This window comes from Ceratotherium simum, chromosome 1 (genome assembly GCF_057802395.1).
Source record: "Ceratotherium simum simum isolate JZ-2026a chromosome 1, ASM5780239v1, whole genome shotgun sequence".
Classification (NCBI taxonomy): domain Eukaryota; kingdom Metazoa; phylum Chordata; class Mammalia; order Perissodactyla; family Rhinocerotidae; genus Ceratotherium; species Ceratotherium simum.
Window position 1 is genome coordinate 4,648,423 of NC_141900.1, and position 22,729 is coordinate 4,671,151.

The 22,729-nt window shown below is 43.2% G+C and overlaps 1 protein-coding gene across 1 annotated transcript in view; it reads left to right on the forward strand.

Annotated features, from left to right (window-relative positions):
• The window catches only part of ABCA13 (ATP binding cassette subfamily A member 13), a 420,155-nt gene that overhangs the window by 155,385 nt on the left and 242,041 nt on the right, over positions 1 to 22,729 (forward strand). Inside the window, 3 exon segments of the mRNA XM_004438384.2 lie at positions 1,133 to 1,223; positions 12,752 to 12,928; positions 14,268 to 14,574. Of these exon segments, the coding sequence (XP_004438441.2) occupies positions 1,133 to 1,223; positions 12,752 to 12,928; positions 14,268 to 14,574 (575 nt within the window).

Consider the following 22,729-nt stretch of genomic DNA (forward strand, 5'->3'; position numbering starts at 1 on the left):
AATAGTTTAGGCTTTGTTACATAAAGTCTCCGCTGCAACTACAAATAATTACATGCAATATTATAAGCTGCAAATTGAGACTGCTGCAAATTGCCGAGATTAAATGACTAATAAGTACCCTGCACAATGTCTGGCAAATAGCTAATAGCCAATGAAAGAAGACAAATAGGATCCAAAAAAAAATAAAAGTGCACACCAAGGTTCCATAATGAGGTTCTGTCATCCCTAGACCAGTCAATAAAATCAATATATAAGGAGGCAAATGTGAGGAAAGAAAGAGCTAAATGCAGAAGGTGGCCATCATATGAGAATGCCTTCTCTGAAGTCCCCAAGTTATAAGGTTGTGTGGTAAAACAAAGTCAGGATAATATATGAATATTCTCTAGGGACCTGACAAATTCCAAAATTAGTCCCCACTCAGCTATCGTGCCATGCTTAATCCTGGCGTTGGCCTCACTGCCTCAGTATTTTTCTGTCCCAGTCTCCTGGGGATTGCTGGGTGTTGTGAGTATGTGGCAGGACAGTGCAAGTAAACTCATGCCAGCTGCAAAATAAAGATGCAATTTCATTACGTCGAAGAAAATAATCTTGGAGAACTATCCATGGTAAAACCATTGACAAATGAGGCAGAGTTGGAACCATCAATAATGAAAGAAAAGTGATACAAATGATAACATGAAAGGTGCTGCCAGAGATGATTAGAATATCGAAGGATTAAGAGAGGGTTTTGGGAAATGCTGAAAACTTTCCTTAGTGTTCTTATAACAATGACCCGCCTCTGTATAACTGGCCTTTGGAAAAAGCAACGTTAAAGATTTATGTAAAGGATCACCATACAGTTTTGTTAGAAAATTTTGCCAAAAAGCCAACACTTACTTCATTCTTCGTTTTCAATATTAGTGCATAATTACAATTACAACCTAAATTGTCATAATTGTTACTTTTGTTATTTAAGATAAAGTCCCAAGCAAATGTTATCCTATTATTTATTGTGATGTTTTAGAACCTCTTTTAAGATGATTCACTCTATGTGCCTTTTTCCTGTATAATGATACTTCGAATAAACCTAACAAGTATTATTCAATAAGAGGAAATGATGAGATTTTTGTTAAACTATACTATTTTCCTTTAGGAATCCCTGAGAAACAAATTTATAAGGAACTTTATAGAAAGCCAGTTGCACATTGATGTAGACGAACTGACTGAGAAGCTCCAGGTGTATGGTAAGTGGGGTTGGGAGTGGTAGGGTCCACCCACCCAGATGGCTCCCCACTCTGGCCCACCCTCTGGCCATGAAGTTTCTGGGTGACATTGACAAGTCACTCTTCCTCTCCCAGTTTCTGGTTTCTCATCTATAAAATGAAGGGCTTGAACTAAATACACTCCAAAGTTTGTTCACACCTGAAGTTTTCTGATTTGCTGATTCAGGGCTTGCATAGTAAGAAACCTAGTTAAAAAGGAAGGCTTCTGGTCTGAATACAAGAATTGTGAATTATAAAGTCAGTTTATAAAAGAAATTACTATTATTGAGTTAATAGTCAATTGAAAGCAGTTACATTGGTTTGAAAATGTTGAGCTCAGATAAAAAAAGGCTGTCAATTAGCAAACAGTTATTGCATCTCTACAGTTTATTAATCCACAAATTCATTTACATTTTCTGAACACACAGGGAGAGTCAGGTTCTGGGCAAAGGTCTGGAGATCCTGTCCCACTATCCAGTGCAGGGAAGCAGATGACATGTCTGGAAACAATGGCGCTGCAGCAAAATCAGAGTTTGTCAGGCGCATCCCAGGGATGCTCTCAGGATAGTAACCCTCTGGATGCAGAATGGAATAAAGAAAGATTCCCTGAGGGAAGGAAGGAGGTCTGGTGATCTCAGGTCACTGTCACCTGGCACTCTGCTTGTGCACAGGAAGGGGCTAGCGTCTGCCTGGAACAACAGGATTAGGGGAGGAAAAGGAACTTTATTAAGTACAATACTTTGCTTTTATAAAAAAAAATTTGGTGAATTTACTGCTTTAGAAAGGTTAAACTATTTTAAAATAAACGTTACCACCTTAAATCAGTTTTTCAAGTAATTGAAGCACATCTTTTTTCTTTTTTTTAATGAAGTCGTTCTGGAAAGCTTATTGTAACAGAGCCTCCATCATGTGTGTTGGAGCGAGGACTGGCTTGGTCTGAGAGGTTTTCTCTCCAGAACCCAGAGGCTCTCATTTGTCTCTGTCCGCAGACCTGCTGGTGCTAACATGGTGTCTCAGAGGGCCAAACGTTCGCTCAGCACCTTGCTTAGAACCCAGACTACTTTTGAACAGGTTTTCCCACTTGTAAACTTATAAAGTTAAGGGAAAAAACAGAACCAGACATTCAGACCGTGAGCTTTTCCTACAAATGTGTCTGGACTCAGAATGTAGGATTCACATGGAATTTTGAGTGTGTGATTCCTCTCTTCCTCCTGCCCCACCCAAAGTTGGTGACCCAGAGTCCCTCTCATTAGTGGTGGGTCATGATGATTAATTTTCCGTTCGACCCTGCACAGTCCTCCGTGAACAGGCCTGCTGTGAAGACAGGCATTGTCCACAACTCGGGGAGTGCTGGGGGCCTGCGCAACCACCAGATGCAGATCTCCTCTTGCAACTCCCTAGCTAAAGAATTCACCCACCTTACTCCATCCATCCTTTAAACTTGGTACCTGGGTCATCTATTTCTTCATCCTGTAATCAGTATCTGGAGACTGGGGCAAAGGACTATTTGAAGGTAAATTGATGCAATTCCTGGAAGGTTTACCCAATCATGATCTTGTTTTTATTCATTATTTGACTTTTTAAAATAACTTTTTGCTTATTACAAAGCAATTTATGTCGAAACATCAGAAAATACAAATAAGCCAGGAAAAAAATTCTACCCGTAATCTTATCATCAGAGATAGCTGTTGTCGAAGCCTTGGAGTACTTTTTCAGACGGATTTATGTGGCTTATACAAGCGTAGGTGTATGTATTTTCAAACTGTCCATATCATTTTGTAGCCTGTTCATAAAAATTGACTCTATTACAGACGCCTTCATGTGCATCAATATTGACTGTTACTATGAGTTCCCTGTTCCAGCTCCCCTTCCAATTTCACTCCCTAATATGAATTGCTTTAAACTTACTAGCTGTTTCTTCTGGATTGGTCATTATGTTTTTAAATGATCTGCTTACAGTCATATTTCCCGACTTACTCATTTAGGAATTATTAATCGATTTCCTGCTATGAAGGATGCAGACTCCATTCTCCTGCACTGCACCACTCCCCCTCCATTGCCCTACTATGGTTATATGACCATTTTAGTTACATTATAAAACATTATGACTAGATAAATATTATTCAGTGCAGAGCCAGGTTACATATTATAGTGAAATTTCTTTTTTCATGTTTCCCTTTTCCTAAAGTTTTGTCTTCTCTTGCTTTGAGGTGTAACATTTGCTCTCCATGTCCCCCTCCCGCGTTGTGCCAACATATCCTCTCCACTGTGGGGTCCTTTTGTCTGTGCAGACCCCCAGCTGGGCCTCTCCCTCCTGCTCCAGTCTAGGCAGCTGGACCTCTGTGTCCATCATCCCCAGGTTTTCCTAGGAATTATCTCCTCTGTTCTCCTAGGTTGGACACACCGCATTTCCTGGGTCCTACAGCCTCCCCATTTTTGTTATATGACAATGTTTTACTGGTTCATATTTGCAAATGTCATCCTGAAAAAGAGAGGAAAATGCCCTGAGTAATTTTACTCAGTAAATTCACTTTTATATCTGAAGGATATGTGAAAATATTCCCTATTTCATTCTTGATAATTTTGGTTTGTGTCTTTCTCTCTGTCTCGCTCTCTTTTTTTTTTTGATTAGTCTTGTCAGAGGATTATCAATTTAATTAGTCTTTTCAAGAAACCAATGTATGGCTTTGTTGATTGTATTTTATGTGTGTCACATTTCATTGATTTCTACTCTTTTCTTTATAGATTCTATCCTTTTACTCTCTTTGATTTGTCACTTCTTATTTTTTATAACTTCTTGAGTTTGGTACTTAGATCTGATTTCCACTTCATCTTCTTTTCTAGTATATACATATTCATGACTATACAGTTCCCTCTGAGCATTGCTTTAACTGCATCTCATAAGTTTTGATATGTTCTATTTTCATTATCGTTCAATTAAAAGTATTTCTAGTGCTGTTTTCTTTTTTCTAATCCTTAGATTATTTGAAAGTTTATATATAGCTTAATTTCTAAATATTTGGGATTTTCCATTTATCTGTGTGTTACTATTTCTAGCTTTATGTCACAGTGGTCGGAGGATATAGTCTGTCAATATGATTTCATTTGTTGGAAATGTGTCGAGACTTGCTTAACACCCCCACTCACGGTCAATTTTGCTTCCTACATGCAATGGTTCTGTGACTGCTGGGTGCAGTGCTGTGTACCCTTGCTGATTGTTGTTTGCTTCTTCTACCAGTTATTAAAAGGTGTGTTTAAATTTCACATTGTGGTTGTGGATTTGTCAATTTCTCCTTAAGTTTTATCAGTTTAGGCTTTATATATTTGAGGCTGTACTTTATTTTCTATTGAGAATATGTTAGATATTTATATTTTCCTCTGTATTTTAAATTTTTCCTTTTTTTTTCTTTCCAGCAGTTTGACTGTGACTTACCTAGGTATGGCTTCTTTTATGTTTCCTGCTTTGTTTTGTAGCACTTCTTGAATCAGTGGCTTGATATCTTACATTTTGGGACAGTCTTAGCCATGATGTTTTGAAATATTGCTTCTGACCAATTGTCTCTCTGCTCTCCTCTGAAACTCCAAGTAAACATGATAAAAATTTTCACCGTGTCCACATGCTTGTTAGATCTCAGTCTCTGTTTTCCAATGTTTTGTTTTCTCTCTGTGTGTCAGTTGGGGAATGTTTTTTCTTACTGGTTTTCTAATTCACTAATTCTGTCTTCAACTGAGAGTTCTTCATTTTAGTTACTGATTTCACATTATAAAATTTTAATTTGCTTTTTTTAAATAGCTTTCAGTTATCTGTTGAAGGTCTCCCTATTTTCATCCAATTTTGGGGCAATTGTGTCCAAAAATTTTTAAAGTGCATGTTGTTAATTATAATATTTTAGTCTTTTGTGGGCCTTTTGGATATTTTTATCTTGCTTTTTGGTTATTCTGTCTTGTGTCCAGCAATAATAATCACTTTTTTCATTGAATACCAACCATTGTGTATGAAAACCTGTAGGGATAAATTTTAGCTTCTCGATGGTGTTGTCTTCCTCCAGATAGTGTTATTTTCCTGCTTCTTGCAGAAAGCTAGAGCGGGGCCATGTTCTCTTAATCCAGTCAGGGATAGAGACTATTGATGGAGCTGGGCTTGAGTCTTGCTAGGAAATCTTCCCTTTACTCTTGGGAGTAGCCCTGTTGGGGTGGGGAAGGGGCTCAACTAAAAACCTGGTGTTTCCTAGGGCCCCTCATCTTTGAGTCCCTGAACGCAAGCCTCCTAGACCGCTGGAGGCTCGGTTCATCCATCCTTAGCAATGTCCAAATATCAGTCCGAAATATCAGACTTCCTATGCTGCCCTCTTCCTGTGGATCTCAGACCTTCAAGTCCTTGCTGCCTTGAAAAATTTTTAAAGGCTTCATATAGATTTTTTAAAAAAATCATCCCTAATTTCTAGTTGTTCTTGGTAGGAAAGTTTGTCTGTAACAAGTCATCTACAACAAAGCCAAAACTTCGTCATTGTTCCTTTTAATCTGCAGGGGATTGTCCTTCACTTATAGGACATTCTCCTGTTATTATTTCTTTGATTTTTTTAAACTTCTGTTTTTTAAAACCTCTGTTAAAAAATAATGTCATTTATATCTTTAGCTTTATTTTTTGATCGTTACTATTTTTTGTTGTTTATTTATTTTGAGTTCTTTCTTTCATGTTGGAGGTTTTCCTTACATGTTTGGTGATGTTAAGAATGAGGCCCTAAAACCCGATGGAAAGTTTTTTATGTGGATGGGGCTTATCATGACTCAGTTTAAATCAATGGTTCTCTACTGAGGATGATTTGGTCCCCAGGGGACATTTGGTAATGTATGGGGACATTTCTGTTGTCAGAGCTGATGAGATGCTACTGGCACCTAAAAGGAGAGGCCAGGAAAGTTCCTAAACATCCTACAATGCACAAGAAAGCTTCTACAACAAATAATTAGGGGCCAAAATGTCAATAGTGCCTAGGTTGAGGAGGAGGATGGAGTCAATTATTGAACATAATTTTTAGGGATAGACACCTTGGGATCTCGAATCCCCAAGTTGGCTATGGCTAATGCCGGCCATATCTAGGATCCCATGGTGTATATACACTGACTGGGGACAATGCTCAACTTCTTTTGTTAGCCAGAGCTTGGCTGAAATTATTATAGAATTTCATATTATGCTATTTCATGTCTGCTTATATGTGAGCCGCCTGATTCTTGTTCCCCTCATAGGCTAACAGGGGCCCCATGTGGCCTTCCCACGCCTCTGGTGCATGGACATGCATGTTTTCCCTCAACTCATCTTTAACTACCTATCATATGCAATGGCGTGATCCAGGAGAGAGTGGCGAGCCTGGCTCTAGTCCTCTCACAACGGGCTTCACTCTTTTGAGTCCCTGTCCTCTGTTTTCCATCCTTCATGTGTGACAGTGCCCTCAGTGCCCCCTTTAGTTTGGGAGAGAACTTAGGGTATCCAAAGTCATAGAGCATGCAGTTAATACTTGGCCACACGTTATTTGTATTACATTCAGTCCACTGTGCAGCTGTTGCCAAACAGGCATTGCTGCTTTCTTCTCAGAGGAAGGAGCTCTGCACAGTGTCCTAAGACCTACTGAGTTTTTGTGTGGAGCAGCTTTCCTGGTTCCTGAGACTATATATATGTATATATGTATAGTACATGGTATATATATATATATAGTATATAGTATATGTATATACAGAGGTGCACACACACACAGATATCTATATCTGTATGGCTGTCTCTCTCTCTCAATACATATATATATATATATACTTACTGCATGCATCACAGAGTGGGTATTACATAGATTCATTGAAATAAGACCCTGTCTCTCTCTCTCTCTCTCTCTCTCTCTCTCTATGTATATATATCTCCATATAGGGTCCCTAATCATATGAATTATATGAAAATTTCAGCTCCTCAAAACTTTTTTTTAAGCTGCTTTGATTCTGTCCCTGGAAGGTAATTAAAGCCACACTATATGGAGGCCAAGTTGCTCCTTATTCTATTAAACAGCTGGAATGATACACAGTTAAATTGTCTAAACAAGCTTACTAGGTGAGCTTATAGAACAATGTATTCCAAATGACAAATGATCAGCAATATAAAAACATCTTCGGTTTGCCCCACCTGTAAAATTTAACACTCTCCAATTCTCCGTAAAAAACAAAAAACAAAAACACATGAAGCCCCCCATGATGCACAGTGAGCTTTTTGGTCTCCTATTTTCTAGTTGTTCTGCTTAGTTTCATCCCAAGGAATTAACTTAAGATAGCTGATTGGATCCTAGCTCTCTTCTTGAGTAATGATAAATATGATAATAGTAAGCAGTCAGGAGCATTGACAATACACTAGGTGCTAAAGAATCTTTAGTTCTCAGAACAAGTGTGTGGGTGATTTTGCTTTCCTCGCACTGCAGAAACTCTGACAGATTAAATAACTTTCCAGGGTAAAACATGGAGTCACAGCAGAGGTGCTACAGGGGCAAAGCCGTGTCTGTCGACTTTGCCGCCATGTTTGCTCAGCTCCCGTGGAGCAGTTGCAGCAGGGGGGTGATGTCGCCCTTTCTGTGCCCTCCGAGCTGGGTTACTCCAGCCTGACTCTCTTTTGTGTCTGTCTTTGGATGGCTCCGGGGCCTATCACCGCACACAAGAACATCGGAGCTCAGCCTCCTACCTGCACTAGTAGAAAATAGCAGAATGCATCTCCACGGGAGTGTCCATCACATTGACACCACATAAACACCAGCGGCAGTGGCATTTCACAGCAAAAATGATGTCCCCAGAACGTGGTGCATCCGTGCTTGCTAGGCAGTGTACCAGGGCCCACAGAGTCACAGAGTACACATGACACATTGCTCAAAGGCATTTCTTTTGCTTCAACATTTAGGGGCAAATGACACATAATTTTATACTGAATATAAAATTTTTATGGGAAAAAAATCAGGCATTCCACAACATTTTCTTCTTTCAGGCTCCTTCAGGCTCCCCGTCTTCTCGCACACATGCCACATCCACGCTCCCTTCTCCTCCCTCATGGTGGTCCGTGGGTGGGAGCACTTGAGAAGCACTAGATTACACCGCACAGATGAGCACTACATGGCGGAGTCACCACCAAGGGCAGTTTCAGAGATGTGGTCCAATTTTGGAGAAGGAAATAGAGAAAATGGACCAAAAAAATTAAAAACTGCTGGCATCAGCTTTGCCCTTACCTCAGCCAATCCAGGCCAGCTGTCCAGACTCTGCCATTTGTGTCTCTACAGTAGGTCCACTGGGACGCTGAGCTTTGCGTCTTGGGGTGGAGGTGGGATTGGGAATCTGGAAGTCTGCCCACCCTACAGAATGTTGCTTTGATTGTGCAGTGCTATCTGAGCCAATATCTGATAAGATGGCAGCATAAAGGTGACATATTCTGTCTATGCCTCTACTGGAAATCGATTTTCTATAACATATTAATAGTCATGATATTAGGACACATTTATGGAGTCTCAGCGTGCACCAGACTCAGCAAGCACCAGAAGGTTCACGGGCATTATTTCATTTAATCTTTAGGAAATGGCCACACAGCAGATTATTATCATCCCCGTCTCACAGAGAGGAAATGTAGTGTCCGAGGGTTAAACGGGCACAGCTGCCCACCAGGAAGTGGTGAGTGGGTGCTCCCCCACATCTGAACCCTGACCGCGAGGCCAGTAGACTTGCTCTGAGAGTAGAGATCCTGTGTCCCCATCTCCAGACCAAGCGGGCTCTGCACTGACAGACACTCCTCAAACCAAACCCCCATGACCTCTTGTTCAGCTGAGCGGGGGCTGGCCCCGTGGAAGCAGGTGTGGAGGCCAGACCAGTCCACTGGCCACTCCCGCACACCTTCCCATGTCAGCGCTGAGGGAAAGGCCTCTCCTGTGTCTGTGGCAGGGACCCTGAGACTCAGAACCTTTCCAAGAGACTCTGCTGTCCTGTGGTGACGTCCCTTCCTGCTGTGTCCCTGCTGAGTTCCACTGGGGAGGACTCAGGGCACACTGAGGTAGGAGACCCAGACACTGCAGATCCTTCTAGCTCCTCTTGGATTGTGTCATGCAAACAGCCAAAGGGCCTTTCCTGCCTGAAACCTTAGAAACTGCTAAACGTGAACCTGGGTGGGAAATGAAAATTGAGTCAACTGACTGTTTCCTCTATTGATGCCATTCGAGAGCCCAGGCTTGTGCTGTTTCTTCTCTCTGAATTGAACAGTGAGTTTTTTATCTTCTATGGTTCAGTTTGATTGTCTTTGCTTAACTGGATGCTTCAGTGTCTACCAAATGGTGAATTCAGGTGCCGTTTCTATGAGGGTGTGTGTGTGCATTCCAACGGTCACAGGTGGTCTTCTGTTTAATAGTTTACTAACTGGCTTCATGTCTGTTTTTTCCATTTGATCTCTCCCTGGAAGACAGCAACAGGGTTTTTAGGCTTTATAAAATACAGATGATAAAACCAAGGCTGAGAGACTGGCTCTTCCAAGGTCCTAAAAGAATAGGTGGAACCAGGAACCCAAATCTGGGGCCTCCGCATCTTGCAGTCTTTCTACTGTGGCAGATAATATGGCCTGGTGGGCAGAACTGTATGGAATTGCTGAAATGTTTACGTGCTTGTGACATACATCAAACCGCAGTTTCATGTTTCCACCCAATGTGAATGCAGCACGGTGTAGTGTTAAGAGGGTGGCACCGGAGCTGGATGGCCTGTGTGTGAATCATGGCTTTGAAACTTAGTAGTTACCTACCATCTTTGTGCCTTAATTCACGTGCTTTAAAATGAATGTACCAATAGCACTTCCCTACAGAGAAGTAAGGGTTAAGCAAGACAATAAATAAAAGTGCTCAGAATAGTGCCTGGCACATGACTGACGCCGGGACAATGTCACTTCATCATTATTGTAGTCATTTAGAAAAGCTTGCTGATCTGAAATCCACCCTTCCCAAACCCTACACTGTATCTTGGCCTGAGGTCTGGAAATAATAGAGTAACAACAACAGCAAACAACAACCTCTGCTTTGAGAAACAGTGAGCGATGCAGGCTGAGAAGAGAAGTAGCTGAAGGGCCACGCTGGCTTCTTGGTCGTGCTTGGAACCTTGTGTTTCCAGTCATCTGGATTTGGGGGACTGAAAAAATTCTTTCCTTTCCAAGGAAGAAGTTGAGGCCCAGACATATTAACTGATTTTTTACATCCTGAGGGCAATAGGATGGACCTTGATGTAGTTTCTCATGTGGCTCCAGCCCCCTTCGCATGACTCCAAGCTGCCTTTCAGATACAGGCAGAGTGTCAGGCAGGCAAAGCCCAAACTTGATTCAGAAACCTAAGAAGCCAGGAGGAGGTGGGGGCAGGAAGAAGACCAGCAGAGGAGAGAAATGATGTGGAGGCAGCCCCCAGGGATGCTGCACTGATGCTGCCCCAGGCTGGGGGCACCCAGGGAGTGGACAGAAGAGAGACTGGCTGTCGCTTGGAAAGTGTCGAGCATTTGGGAGGTCCACGAGGTATAGGAGGGCCTGAAGGGAGCAGCGCCACACAGAGGGCAGGCGGGGTCACGTCATTATCTGCCACCATACAATGGGGGCGAGTGACAGGGCTTAAGGCAACAGGCTGTCCCTGACCACGGAGGAGAAGAAACAAATCAAGGTTGATACTGAAGACATAGCCCAGGGGAGCTCCCACCTGCAGGACATTTCCGTGCAAGACACCGGGAAGCTCATACTGGATGTCCGGTGTGTGCACGCGAGCGAGAGCGTGGACTCAGGGAGACTGTGGTGACGAGTCCTCGTCCACGTGGTGTGTGCTCACCCCTGGCACTCAGTGAAGCAGGTGGCCGGAGCCTTGTCCACGGAGGCTGCTGAGGAACTGCGGGATCACAGTGTTCCCAGGAACGGCCAACAGGATTTGTTGGGTAGAGAGTGGACTTCATGTATTTAAGAGCAAAATACTGTGTAACTAGAGTGTTGGACAGTCAACATGTGCCAAAAAGCATATGATCTACTATAGTCAAATGAAAAGGTGTTGTGAAGATGAAATATCATACAAATGTGTAAGCCCTTTTCAGAAGATTCTCATCGTGTTTCCATTTCTTTCTGTCTTGATGTTTCCCAGTTGAGGGTTCTGTTCAATCTGATAGATTTGGGGTTGGGTGGGGGCCAGTTGGAACCCATCTCTTCTGTGGATGCTTTTTGAGAAGAAGATGTGGCCAGAAGATGTCCGCTCACTCCTTGAAACTAGAATAAGCAGGTCCCAGAGCTAAGGAGTGGTCATTGACAATAAATAGCTGTCTCCACGGCAGTTTTGTGTACATGGTTTTATGTTTTGCTGTGTGTTTGTGTGTGTTTGGGTGTGTTAAAATACGTTGGGATATATTCTTGTACGTTCACTTCTTCTGGATTGATTCTTTTATTTTCTTTACGACGTCCTGAGCAAAGACTCTCAGCAGAAGTCTGAGCGAGGCCTAGGCTGGGCAGAGTGGCTGCCCCAGAGTGGAGACCCCTGTGCTGTGGACATTGCGAGGACTAGACGAGCAGTCCTCCCACTTCCCCTTGCACCGCAGGGCAAGTACACGCGCCCCACCTTATGGTGATGCTGTGACGTGGGCAACCCTGGGGGGTCTGATGGCATCTCCTGTTGAGGGCCAGTGGGCAGAGCAAACCTGAGGGCTCAATTTCTCCACAGATCTGCCCTGTACAAATTCTGAGACTTGTAACTGCTTTCGCTCACTGGGCTGGGTTCTGGGTCTTCTGCCCGCACCATGTCACTCTGGATCACTTGGTTTTCCATGTCTCTCTCTCCTGTGGTCCAGCTCCTTCCTGAAACCAGAGCTAAAATACTAAGACCTCTCAGTGTTTTGTCCTGAAAACTGTTTCATGTTCAGTCTCAAGAGCCAAGATGTTGCCAATTTAACCTACCGTTCTATTTCCATTTCAAACGCAGAAACTCGGGACAGAGAGGACAGCAGGATTCGATTTCCTCAGTGTCAACACTCCTTGATAATTGTTTTAGCAAAATTAATGTTATAAAATGAATGACTTTCACAAAATGCCTGCTGCTTCAGTGAAGGCGTGTTTTTTAGAACTACTTGACTCGGATCGGAACATTAAGTTTTTTTGCGTTGTGTTCTCTGTGAGAGATTCTTCCCTGCTGCTCATAGACTTGTCCTCTGTTGTCTGTTTTCTCCATCGCCCACTGTCTGACTTTCCCGTGGGCTGCCACCACATCCTTTGTGATTTAACTGTTTTCTTTTCATTTACATGTAAGTATCAGCATTACAGGGACTGTACTCGAAAAGCAGAGTTTACACTCAGTAAAGAGGCGGCAACTTCTGAACAAAATGGGACTGTCTCGAGTAGTTTTCTCGTGAAGGAGTTGAGATGCACTTGCACATTTATTTGCACCGTGTCCGCTGTAGGAACAATAAGCATTGTTGAGAACATTGTGATGTCCTTGTGTGTTTACCCTCCTCAGGAGAGATGCTGCACAAGATGTTGAACCACATGGACGCCGGACGCATCCGTTTCCTGGGCCGTGTCTTGGTCAATCTGTCCTCCTGTGTGGCGTTGAACCGTTTCCAGGCGCTGGAGTCTGTCGCCATCCTGGAGTCTACAGCACATGAACTCCTGCAGCAGAACAGTTTCTTGGCCAGTAAGTATTCAGTGAAACAATATGCTCATAGAGGCACAGGCTCAAATAGGTTGTCATTTTGCATATTTCTCCCTAAATGTGTCTTACAATGGCTCAGAAAGAAAAGAAGTCCTTTCCAGATGAAACAAAATAAAGCAGAAGTAATTGTGTTGAGTTGATGAAAAGATGGGCCTCGTACATGACTATTGGTGTTTTCACCATCCTGGGCCCAGTGCTACTCACTGCATCTGTTTTTCCTAATTTATGGTGTCATTTTATGGTTAAATCTCACACAATAAATTATATTTTTCCTGATCGAAGTTATACTCTGATTTCCTTGATCACTTTTATTTCTATCATAGTATCTTGATATCCTGGGGTGGAGGGAGCAAAGACAACAGCCAATCAATCTCCATCTGTTAATAGTTCACTTGTTCAAGATAAATGTGATGTGTTCTCACATTCATTTTGAATAAATATTGAATTATTTTTTATTTGGGTTTGTATTAGTTTGCTAGGGCTACATGACAAAGGACTGCAGACTGGGGGACTTAAACGGAAATTTATTTTCTCATGGTTCTGGCCAGAAGTCCAAAATCAAGGTGTTGGCAGGGTTGGTGCCTTCTGACACTGTGAGGAGGGTCCGTTCCAGGCTTCTCTCCTTGGCTTGTAGATGGCCGCCTTCTCCCTAGGTCTCTTCTCGTCATCTTCCCTCTGTACAGGCCTGGGTCCAAATTTCCCCTTTTTATAAGGACATCAGTCATATTGGATTAAAGTCTACCCTAATGACCTCATTTTCACTTGATTACCTCTGTAAAGACCCTCTCTCCAAATAGGGTCACATTCTGATGTGCTGGGGGTTAGGACTTCAACATATGAATTTTGGGAAGGCACAGTTCAATCTGTAACAGGTTTTCTATATGAAATTCAAAGAATTCATGTGCCAGAACACAGTGTACATACGTTTACATTTTGAATGATAAGTACCCCAAACATATCAATTCTTAGAAATGCATCTGTAATCTCAGAGGAGGGAAGCCTGATTATTTGAGCAGCCTTGTGTAATTTTTCAAGTCCTGCAAAAATGCAAAACAAATAATTTTTTTGTATTACTCACACCACTGTGTGGTTTTATTAAAAATAAAGACGAGCATTGGACTGGGAATTAGGAGTTAGCTTACTGCTAACTGCCTGGGTAACGCTGAAAATCAGATTTGCCTTACTGGTGCGTGGGGCCCTCTGCAACAGAGGGCTGTGCCAAGTCTCCAGTCTCGTCCAGCTTCCAGTTGGACCCCATGCTGGCATTGTGTGAGCTGCTGCTCGGTTGTGGTGACATTTGTTTTCCCTTTTCTGCCATTAGGTATCATATTCAACAGTTCCTTAGTTGGCAAGAACTTCAGGTCAAAGCCTTCCCAGCTGCCACCCCACATCACATACACAATCCGGACCAGTGTCTTATACAGCATGAGAACAGATTCGGTGAAAAACCCTGTTTGGAAGTTCCATCCTCAGAGCCTACCAGCTGATGGTTTCAAATATAACTACATCTTTGTCCCTTTGCAAGACATGATTGAAAGAGCCATCATCTTGGTGCAGACGGGGCAGGAAGTTGTGGAACCGGCTGCACAGGTGCAGGCCATCCCGTACCCGTGTCACACCAGAGACCTGTGAGTAGCTGGTGTCAGAGCCACGCTTTCCCCAGGTGTCCACTTACAGTGAGAAGGGCTTTGAATTTGGAAATCTGAGTAGAGAAACATTGTGAAGCTTCTCTATAGTCATCCCAAAGATCATTTGAAGAAAATCCATTGCCCTTTTTAATTTCTTAAGGTTCATTTTTTTATATGCCTGAGCTCTCCAGATAGCAGAATAATTGTTGACGTAATGTGATCGAGTGGAGCTTTGATTTGACACAAAGCATCTGTAGCTTTAAAGACCCTTCAGAATAAATTTGGACAATATCCACAGGGGCTTTGCATATCTGACTCCAGATTCTACCTACCTGAACTAGGGAAATAGAGGAGGGTATTTCATCTTCAGTGCAAATCCTTAAAACGTAGGCATGTGCCACCTACTTGCAGGGTGGAGAGGGATCCCCAGATGCCTGGGACAGTGGTTTAGGGACATGGGAGGCAATCTGAGAACACTTGCCAGTTAAATTGTGTGATTGGGCTGGTGACATCTTTGGGGGAAGAGAAGAGAAGATCAGTTAAGGGCTGGAGCAGCTGGACGACAGGACTTGAAGGAGAGACATTAGAGCAGACATCGGGGGGTGAGTGGGCAGGCCAAGGAGGTTGAGAAGTGGAGTGGAGGGTGTGGTCCAACTGAGACTTGGGCCCCTGGGTAGAGTCGGATGGTGCAAGGACTTAGAGCCGTGTTGCTGCGGGCTGTGGGTTGCTGTTCTCGTAAGCACCTCCCATGCCTGGACTAGAGAACACTGACTACAGATAGTTTGCAAACTTTTTGTTCTCTCTGGAATGCCCATGAGGAAGCAAGGGGCTGAAGATGAGGCTCTTAGAGGGACCATCTGGAATCTGTTAGGCAACAGATGCTCATCCTTCGGCAAGATGCTGCAGAACAGGGGCGGATAAGTCAGGACTGCCTCTCCCGGTGATTGCGGCCATGCTTGTATGACAGGGGTCTTGACGTCTTACCCCCTCCTTCCCGTCTAGTGATGTGCTTTCTACATCATAGCTCCTCAATACATTTTTGATGAAGAAGATGGTGGTCTTACAGGAAGAACCTTCTCACTGTGGTGGGATAAAAGGCTGAACGCTGCCTGGTTGTGCCTATCTTGGGTTATCATAGCAAGGTGGAGAGAACAGAGGGTCAGGAAGAGAGACCAGGTGTCATTTTAAGCCAGGGAATGCCTCATTATGCAAATCGTTAGTAAGCCTCTTAACCTCCTTCTTTGCAAAATGAAAGCTTTTCTTTCCTTTCAAAGCAATGATATTTTTGGCTTTGAACATTCTCAACCATTGCTCTTCTGTTCCTACATCATTTCTCTCGGAGGTGATGGTACAGAGAACAGAAATCAAGAAAATGGCAGTTCTTGGCGAGATGTCATGCAAATACTTCACACCAACTCGCGTACCGGGTGTTGTGAGGGTTAAATGACCTGTTTTAGATACTCAGAGAAGTTGACTTTTTAGGATGCTATTTTTTTAGGTGAATCTCAGGAAAACCCCATTGTAAAAGCCTCTTTCTATCTCCAAAGTATTCTATGATCTCCACCCATGGGAAAGAGATTGTGCTTGTGTAGGTGGGAAGATGCAAATTCCTTCCCTTGTGTTCGCGGGACGAAGCCAGGAGTTTACTTCACACCTGGACACAGGATGGTTCCTAGGAAGGTGTGTTTCGAAGAACAACATATGCTCCTGCAAACAGCTTGACAGAAAGTCAGATGGCCTGTATAATCAGTTTTCCATTCTTGCTGATCATAGTGATTGATTAACAGACATTGTGAGAGGGTTGGAAAGGAGACAAGTAAGATTGATGCAGATGTAGCTTTCACCTCTTGAAGGTCAATTCCTGTGAATGAGAAACATTCATGCCTGAAGTTAGAGTTAGCTGAATGCCCTGGTATGATTCTGTCATGAAATTTCTTTTCTTTTTCTACTCACTGAGACACCAAGATATAATTCTTCAGAACTATTTATTTTCCTTCTTTGAAAGAGGCGAAGAAGTATTTTCCTTCTTTGAAAGATTTAAATTTTTGAGACTTCTCATCGTCGTATATCCTTCCTTTAATTCTAGTTTCAAAAAGTATATGTTTCTTGAGTGCTGATGTACCTGCAAGTGATTGAGACATAGTCTGAGATCTTACAAGAACCTGACACTCAGCCACCTAACTAATAATTAATTCTAAAGCACGGTTCGGACCATGGAGCGCACTTGTTCAAAAATTTTAGTGGTTTCCTACTACTTATTGAACAAGTTACATATTCATTAATTTATTAATTTATTCAACTACATTTATGTCCTATTTGTCAATCTCTAAGCTTGGGGTGAATCAGTGAAGGGAACAAGTAAAAATCTCTGCTCTTGTGGCACTTACAGTGCAGGGAAGCAGAGTCTACGAATACAATGAAGAAGAAACTTCTTCACTGTATTTCTTGGGAGGTGGTAAGTCATGAGGCTGAGCAGGAGTATGGTGGGGCGACCAGGAACGCCAAGAGGAATTATCATGTGGCTACGGTCGACCTTGCCAGGAAAGTGACATTGCAGTAAAGACTCGGAGAGTTACAGAAACACAGGGAAATGAGTTCCAAGCCAGAGGAGCAGCCAGTGCAGAGGCCTCATGGCAGGGGTGCCAGGTGTGTGTGAAGAGCCACCAGAGCAGAGTGTACAGGGTGAGAGTCTGGGAGGTTAAGTCCGAGAGGTGCCCACAGATGGTATGGTTGCAGGTGATCTGAAGGATAGAAGAGGCTGCTGGAGGGCTGTAAGCAGGAGTGACACCATCTGATGTATGATGTACAAGCCTTGCTCAGGCTGTTGTGTGGAGAAGAGTCAGTAGAGGGTAGCTGTGGAAGTGGAAGTCATTTAGGAGGCTGATGTGACAACCCAGGTGAGAGATGATGGTGGCCTGGTCTGGAATGATAGCAGGGAAGGTGGGGAAAAGTAGTCAGATTCTGGCTGCATTCAGAAGGGACACACACCAGAATTGCAAGGTAGAGCCAAGAGATTTGCCAAAAGATCTGATAAGTGTGTAATAGAGAGACATCAAGGAAGACCTGACTATCTTGGCCCAAGTAACTGGATCGCTGGAATTACCTTTAACTAATGTTGGAGTAGGGAAAAATCTCCTTTATTCCCTTCTTGTGTTCTTATGGCTGGACTAATAATAAAACTGACACAAACCAAATTAACAGGAGAAAAATCCAATTTAATATATTAATATTGGAGATCATAGAGAAATGATGCTTGGAGAGTGAACAAAGGCAGTATGTGTATCTTTTACACGAAGAATCAATGCATTTGTGAAGAATTGACAGGACAAAGAAACTTAGGTTTGGGGTACGTAATTAGCAAGGTTTGTTTATGCAGGTTCTTGGCCCTTAATCCACTAGTCTGGTGATGAGGATGCAGGGAGAGCACCTTTCAAATGGGAGATTTATTTTCTGCTTTCAGGGGGAGCAGACAGGAGGGTCAGAATGCCCTCTTTGCTTCTCAAGTAACTTTAATTCAAAATAATCAAACTGCTATTGTGGGATATTTTGGGGTGGCCTGCCCTGGGCCCCAACACTAAGATAGAAAAAAACTGTGAGTGGAGAAGTTTTGGGGATAAGAATAGAAGTTCAGTTCAGTTTTGAACGTGTCTAATTGTTTTTAAGAGACCCAGATGAAATGTTAAATAGGCAGATTTCTTCGGGAGGCTGAAGAGCTGCAGCTGGGTATATTATTTGGGAGTCTTCCCCATTGTGACGCATTTAGAGCTCTGAGATTGGACGGCATTACCACAGGAGGGAGTGTAGACAGAGAAACAAAGAGGGCTAACGCAGCCTGAGGCCTCCACCATGAAGAGTTCCAGAAGAGGGCGTCAGGCCGGAAGGCGGAGAAGCATTTGTGGGGTCTTGGCGGCCCCACGGAGCAAACGGCTCCGGGAGGGAGAGTGTACAGTGTGTCCAATGTGGCTCATGAGTGAAATAAGTGAAGATGAGTCGTTGGGGTCCTCACTAAGAGCAGCCGCCATCGGGGCGTGAGAATGATAGCCACATTAGTGTGACACGGGAGGGGCAGAACTGGAGACTGAGTTCAAACAACTCAGGAGAGGAGAGAAAAGGGCAGTGGCTGGAGGGCAATTTGGGCAGAGTGTTCTTTTTTAAATTTAATTTTGTTTTTTTTTTGATATAGAATGCTATTGGGAATAGTCCAGTAAGAGGGGAAAACTGATAGCATTTGGGGGTAGTGTACCTTGTCGTCAAGTAGTTGAAGGAGAAGCGACCGTAAGTGGAGGGACTGACTCGATGGCAATTCATCCACAGTAACAAAAGCTGCTTAATTTGATTTAACTAAGCATTTCTCATCTTTGAACACAGATGTTTCCTTTTCTCCCCCTTTTTCCCCACATGTAATATCTACTAGCCCATGAACTAATGCTTTGAGGGACATACATTGTGAAATGTTATTTTAAGATTGCAGAGCTGTCTATAATCTGTGCATTAATCTCCAGGATTTATTTATCTACTAGTTGCAAACATCACACTTGCTAAAGACTAGATCTTAATTATTCAAAAAATAAATTATTATTATGTGATATGATAGAGACATTGGCTAAAGCTACAATGGCAATCATATTACAATATATAAATGTATCAAATCAACCTGCTGTATACCTTAAACTTACACAATGTTATATGCCAAATATATTTCAATTAAAAAAAAATTGCAGAGTTGGATGGGAGCCTGACTCCGTAAAATTTAATGTTCATTTCAGCCCCATGATTCACAGGCGGTTATCATGGGACCATTTTATGATTGGAACTAAGGTGTAGTTCATGAATATAAAGAATTTCAAAAATTAATATATTGCTTAAAAGAGTAAGGCAACTTAGGTTTTCAGAGAATGAAAAACACAACAATACTCTAGAATTGTTTTATATACAAACAGAATATTTCTCAGAAAGGGCACCTGTTATTTCCTCTGCTGCTTTCAGGCATCTTCAGTTCACAAGAGCTGGGGCTGGTCCAAGAGGAAAGAGTGAGTAGGCGGGGTGGGCTGAGGGACAGCTCCCCGGCATCCTACGTCTGGACTTGGATTTGTCTTGGGGGAAGTCGAGAGTGAAGGGCTGACAGGAATTCATGCTTGCAATGTCCAATTCCTGCTTTCAAAAAATATCAGCTTGGGGGCCGGCCTGGTGGCCCAGTGGTTAAGTGCACGCGCTCTGCTGCGGCGGCCTGGGGTTCGCAGGTTCGGAACCCCGGGCACGCACCGACGCGCCGCTTGCTAAGCCATGCTGTGGCGGCGTCCCATATAAAGTAGAAGAGGATGGGCACGGATGTTAGCCCAGGGCCAGTCTTCCTCAAGAAAAAAGGGGAGGATTGGCATCAGATGGTAGCGCAGGGCTAGTCCTCCTCACACGCACAAAAAAAAAATCAGCTTGATCCACAGTATACCAGTAAGAAGACCTCTCACTTTACACATTTTTATTGTTTCTTTTCCTTGGGATTTACTTCAAATAGACTCATTAAACACTTCTCTCCTATGTTTAGTCAATAGCTTATATTAGTCAATTTAGTCAATAGACAGGGCCTGGGGGCAGGTCCTGTCTTTCCCCACAGCGAGAGTCCATAGTTGGTTGATGATGCCAACTACAGTGGGAAGTGGAAGAAATATGTTCATGAAATCTTATAATCCTTCACTTTCTCACACCTCACGAAGCTCTTAAGGACTCATCTCTCTGCTGGGCAGCGGAGGATGGTGTTTTGTTAAAATGTCAGGTAATGGTTTATCCAGTGTCTCCATGTTCTTTTCTGTCAACAGCAGCAATAATAATGCTTCTCTTAAAACTGTGTCACATTTTCAAACATGTCATCTCATTTATCCTATAAGAACCTGATAAGATAAATACAGCTGAAGAAATTGAGACTCAGGTCAAGTTATTCCCCCAAAGTCTCACCACCTGAATGCCTTTCACTCCCCAGTGAACTATTTGTCACCATTTAGTACATTTAAGCATTTTGTGTCAGAACGTGTGTACACCCTTGGTCACTCAGCTATCACTTCACTCCATCGCATGTGAGCATCTGACATATTTTCTTCTTTCGTAATCAGAGCTCAGAGGTCAGCAGTGGTTCTTAACCTGGGGTCTGTGGGAATTGGGAAATGTGCAGGTGTTTAGATGGTCACAGTGGGGGGTGGGTGGATCTTTAGTGCCTGGAGGCCAGAGATGCTAATTGCCTGGTAATCAGTGGGGCAGTTCTGTGCAATGAAGAATAGTCCAGCTAAATTCCCAGGCACCCTCATTTAGAAACACAGCCTGCTCTGCCTCTGGTATATTATTTCAGTACCTTCATTCACTTATATATTTATTCCTTTGTTCATTCATTCAGTAAACATGTTTTTCATACTCACTGTATGACATACATTTTTCTAGGTGCTGGGAGGGATACAGAGATGAGAAATATGCAGTTCTTGAGCTTAAGAAACTCACTGCTTAATGCAGTAGATACAGTATATTCACAACTCTAACAGGAGTCGAAGGGGATAGAGCCAGTGAGATATACATGTTCCGGGAATGGCAAAACTGGGTTAATCCCAATCTGCTGCGTGCACTGGCTTCCTGCACAATTGTGGTATTGTGAAGAAATGTATGTTTGGTCTTCATCCATGTTCCTGTCACAGAGCTCCTAAAACCCATGGAATTTCCTAAGTGATGAGAGCTGTAAAGGTGTGTTTTGTTATGTGAATGAGGTGACTTTTGGAAAGCAACTAAGGATGGGGCTGGTAGCCAGGAGAACCAACCATGTGATTCGAGGGTTGGAACTTTCAGTCCTGCCCCTGACCTCTGGGGAGGGGAGAGGGCTAGAGATTGAATCGATCACCAACGGCCAATGATTTAATCAATCCTGCCTGTGTAATGAGGCCGCCATAGAAACCCAAGAGGACAGGTTTCTGAGAGCTTCCTGGGTGGTGAACACGTGGAGATTTGGGGAGAACGGTGCCTGGAGAGGGCATGGAAGCTGCGCGCCCTTTCCTCATACCTTTCCCTGTGCATCTCTTCCATCTGGCTATTCCTGAGTTATCTCCTTTTATGATAAACTGGTAATCTGGTAAGTAAAATGTTTCTCTGAGTTCTGTGAGCTGCTCTAGCAAATTGATCAGATCTGGGAGGGGGTTGTGGGAACCTCCAATCCATAGCCTTTTGGCCTGAAGCACAGAGGTGACAATCTGGACTTGTGATTGATGTCTGAAGTGGGGGTGAAGGGGAGGAAGACTATCCTCTACCCACTCTGGGTCCTTTCTGGCTGGGCTACAAATTAAATTGACATGAGACCCAATAGCAGGAGAAAATCAAACAAAGCTTTATAACATGTATACATGGGAGAAACCAGGGAAACTGAGTTTCTCACCAAATGGCAGAGGTTTTCACCTTAAATAGCATATTCAGGTAGACAAAGGAGGATGTTGGGGTGGGGGAGTCAGCTATGGGAGTTTACCAGAAAGCACAGTAATCAAGAGGATGCAGATTTAAGTCCTCATCTTCCACACTGATAAGAGTTTCTAGAAATAAGGTCATCCCCCCTTCTTCCTGGTACAGAAAGGGAGATACCTTTACAAATGGAGATTTCCATTATAAATGTAAATGTTTGGTCTCAGCAAGGACCCTCCCAGTCTATCAAGAAAATAACCAAGATAAAAAAGACATATTTTGAGGTGGCCAATTTTGATCTTCCACAGGGGGAAGGGGGCAGTCTTATGAGACTGAACCCTTAATCTGTGGGATCTGATGCTATATCTAGGTAGAGAGTGTTAGAATTGAGTTGAGTTGTAGGACAGCCAGCTGTTGTCAGAGAATTGCTCGGAGTGGGGGAACCCCCCCAAGTTGGAATTGGGTGCTCAGACCTTTTTAACAAAACAGGAGAGCTTGGTGAAGAGGTGTTTTTGTACCCAGAGTCTGAGTTACATTTCTGAAGGTCTGCTTCTGCAGCGAATTGGGTCCTGGCAGCTAGTCTTAACCTTGAGCTGTGATCGCTCTCAAGCTCCTGGGTTCTCTTTGGAATCTCAGACTTGGAATCGCGAGGCAGCCCAATAAGCTGCATTTGGGTTCCTGGTCTGCTGCTTGCTGATCACAGGACCTCGGGCCAGTGATGTGACACTTCCGA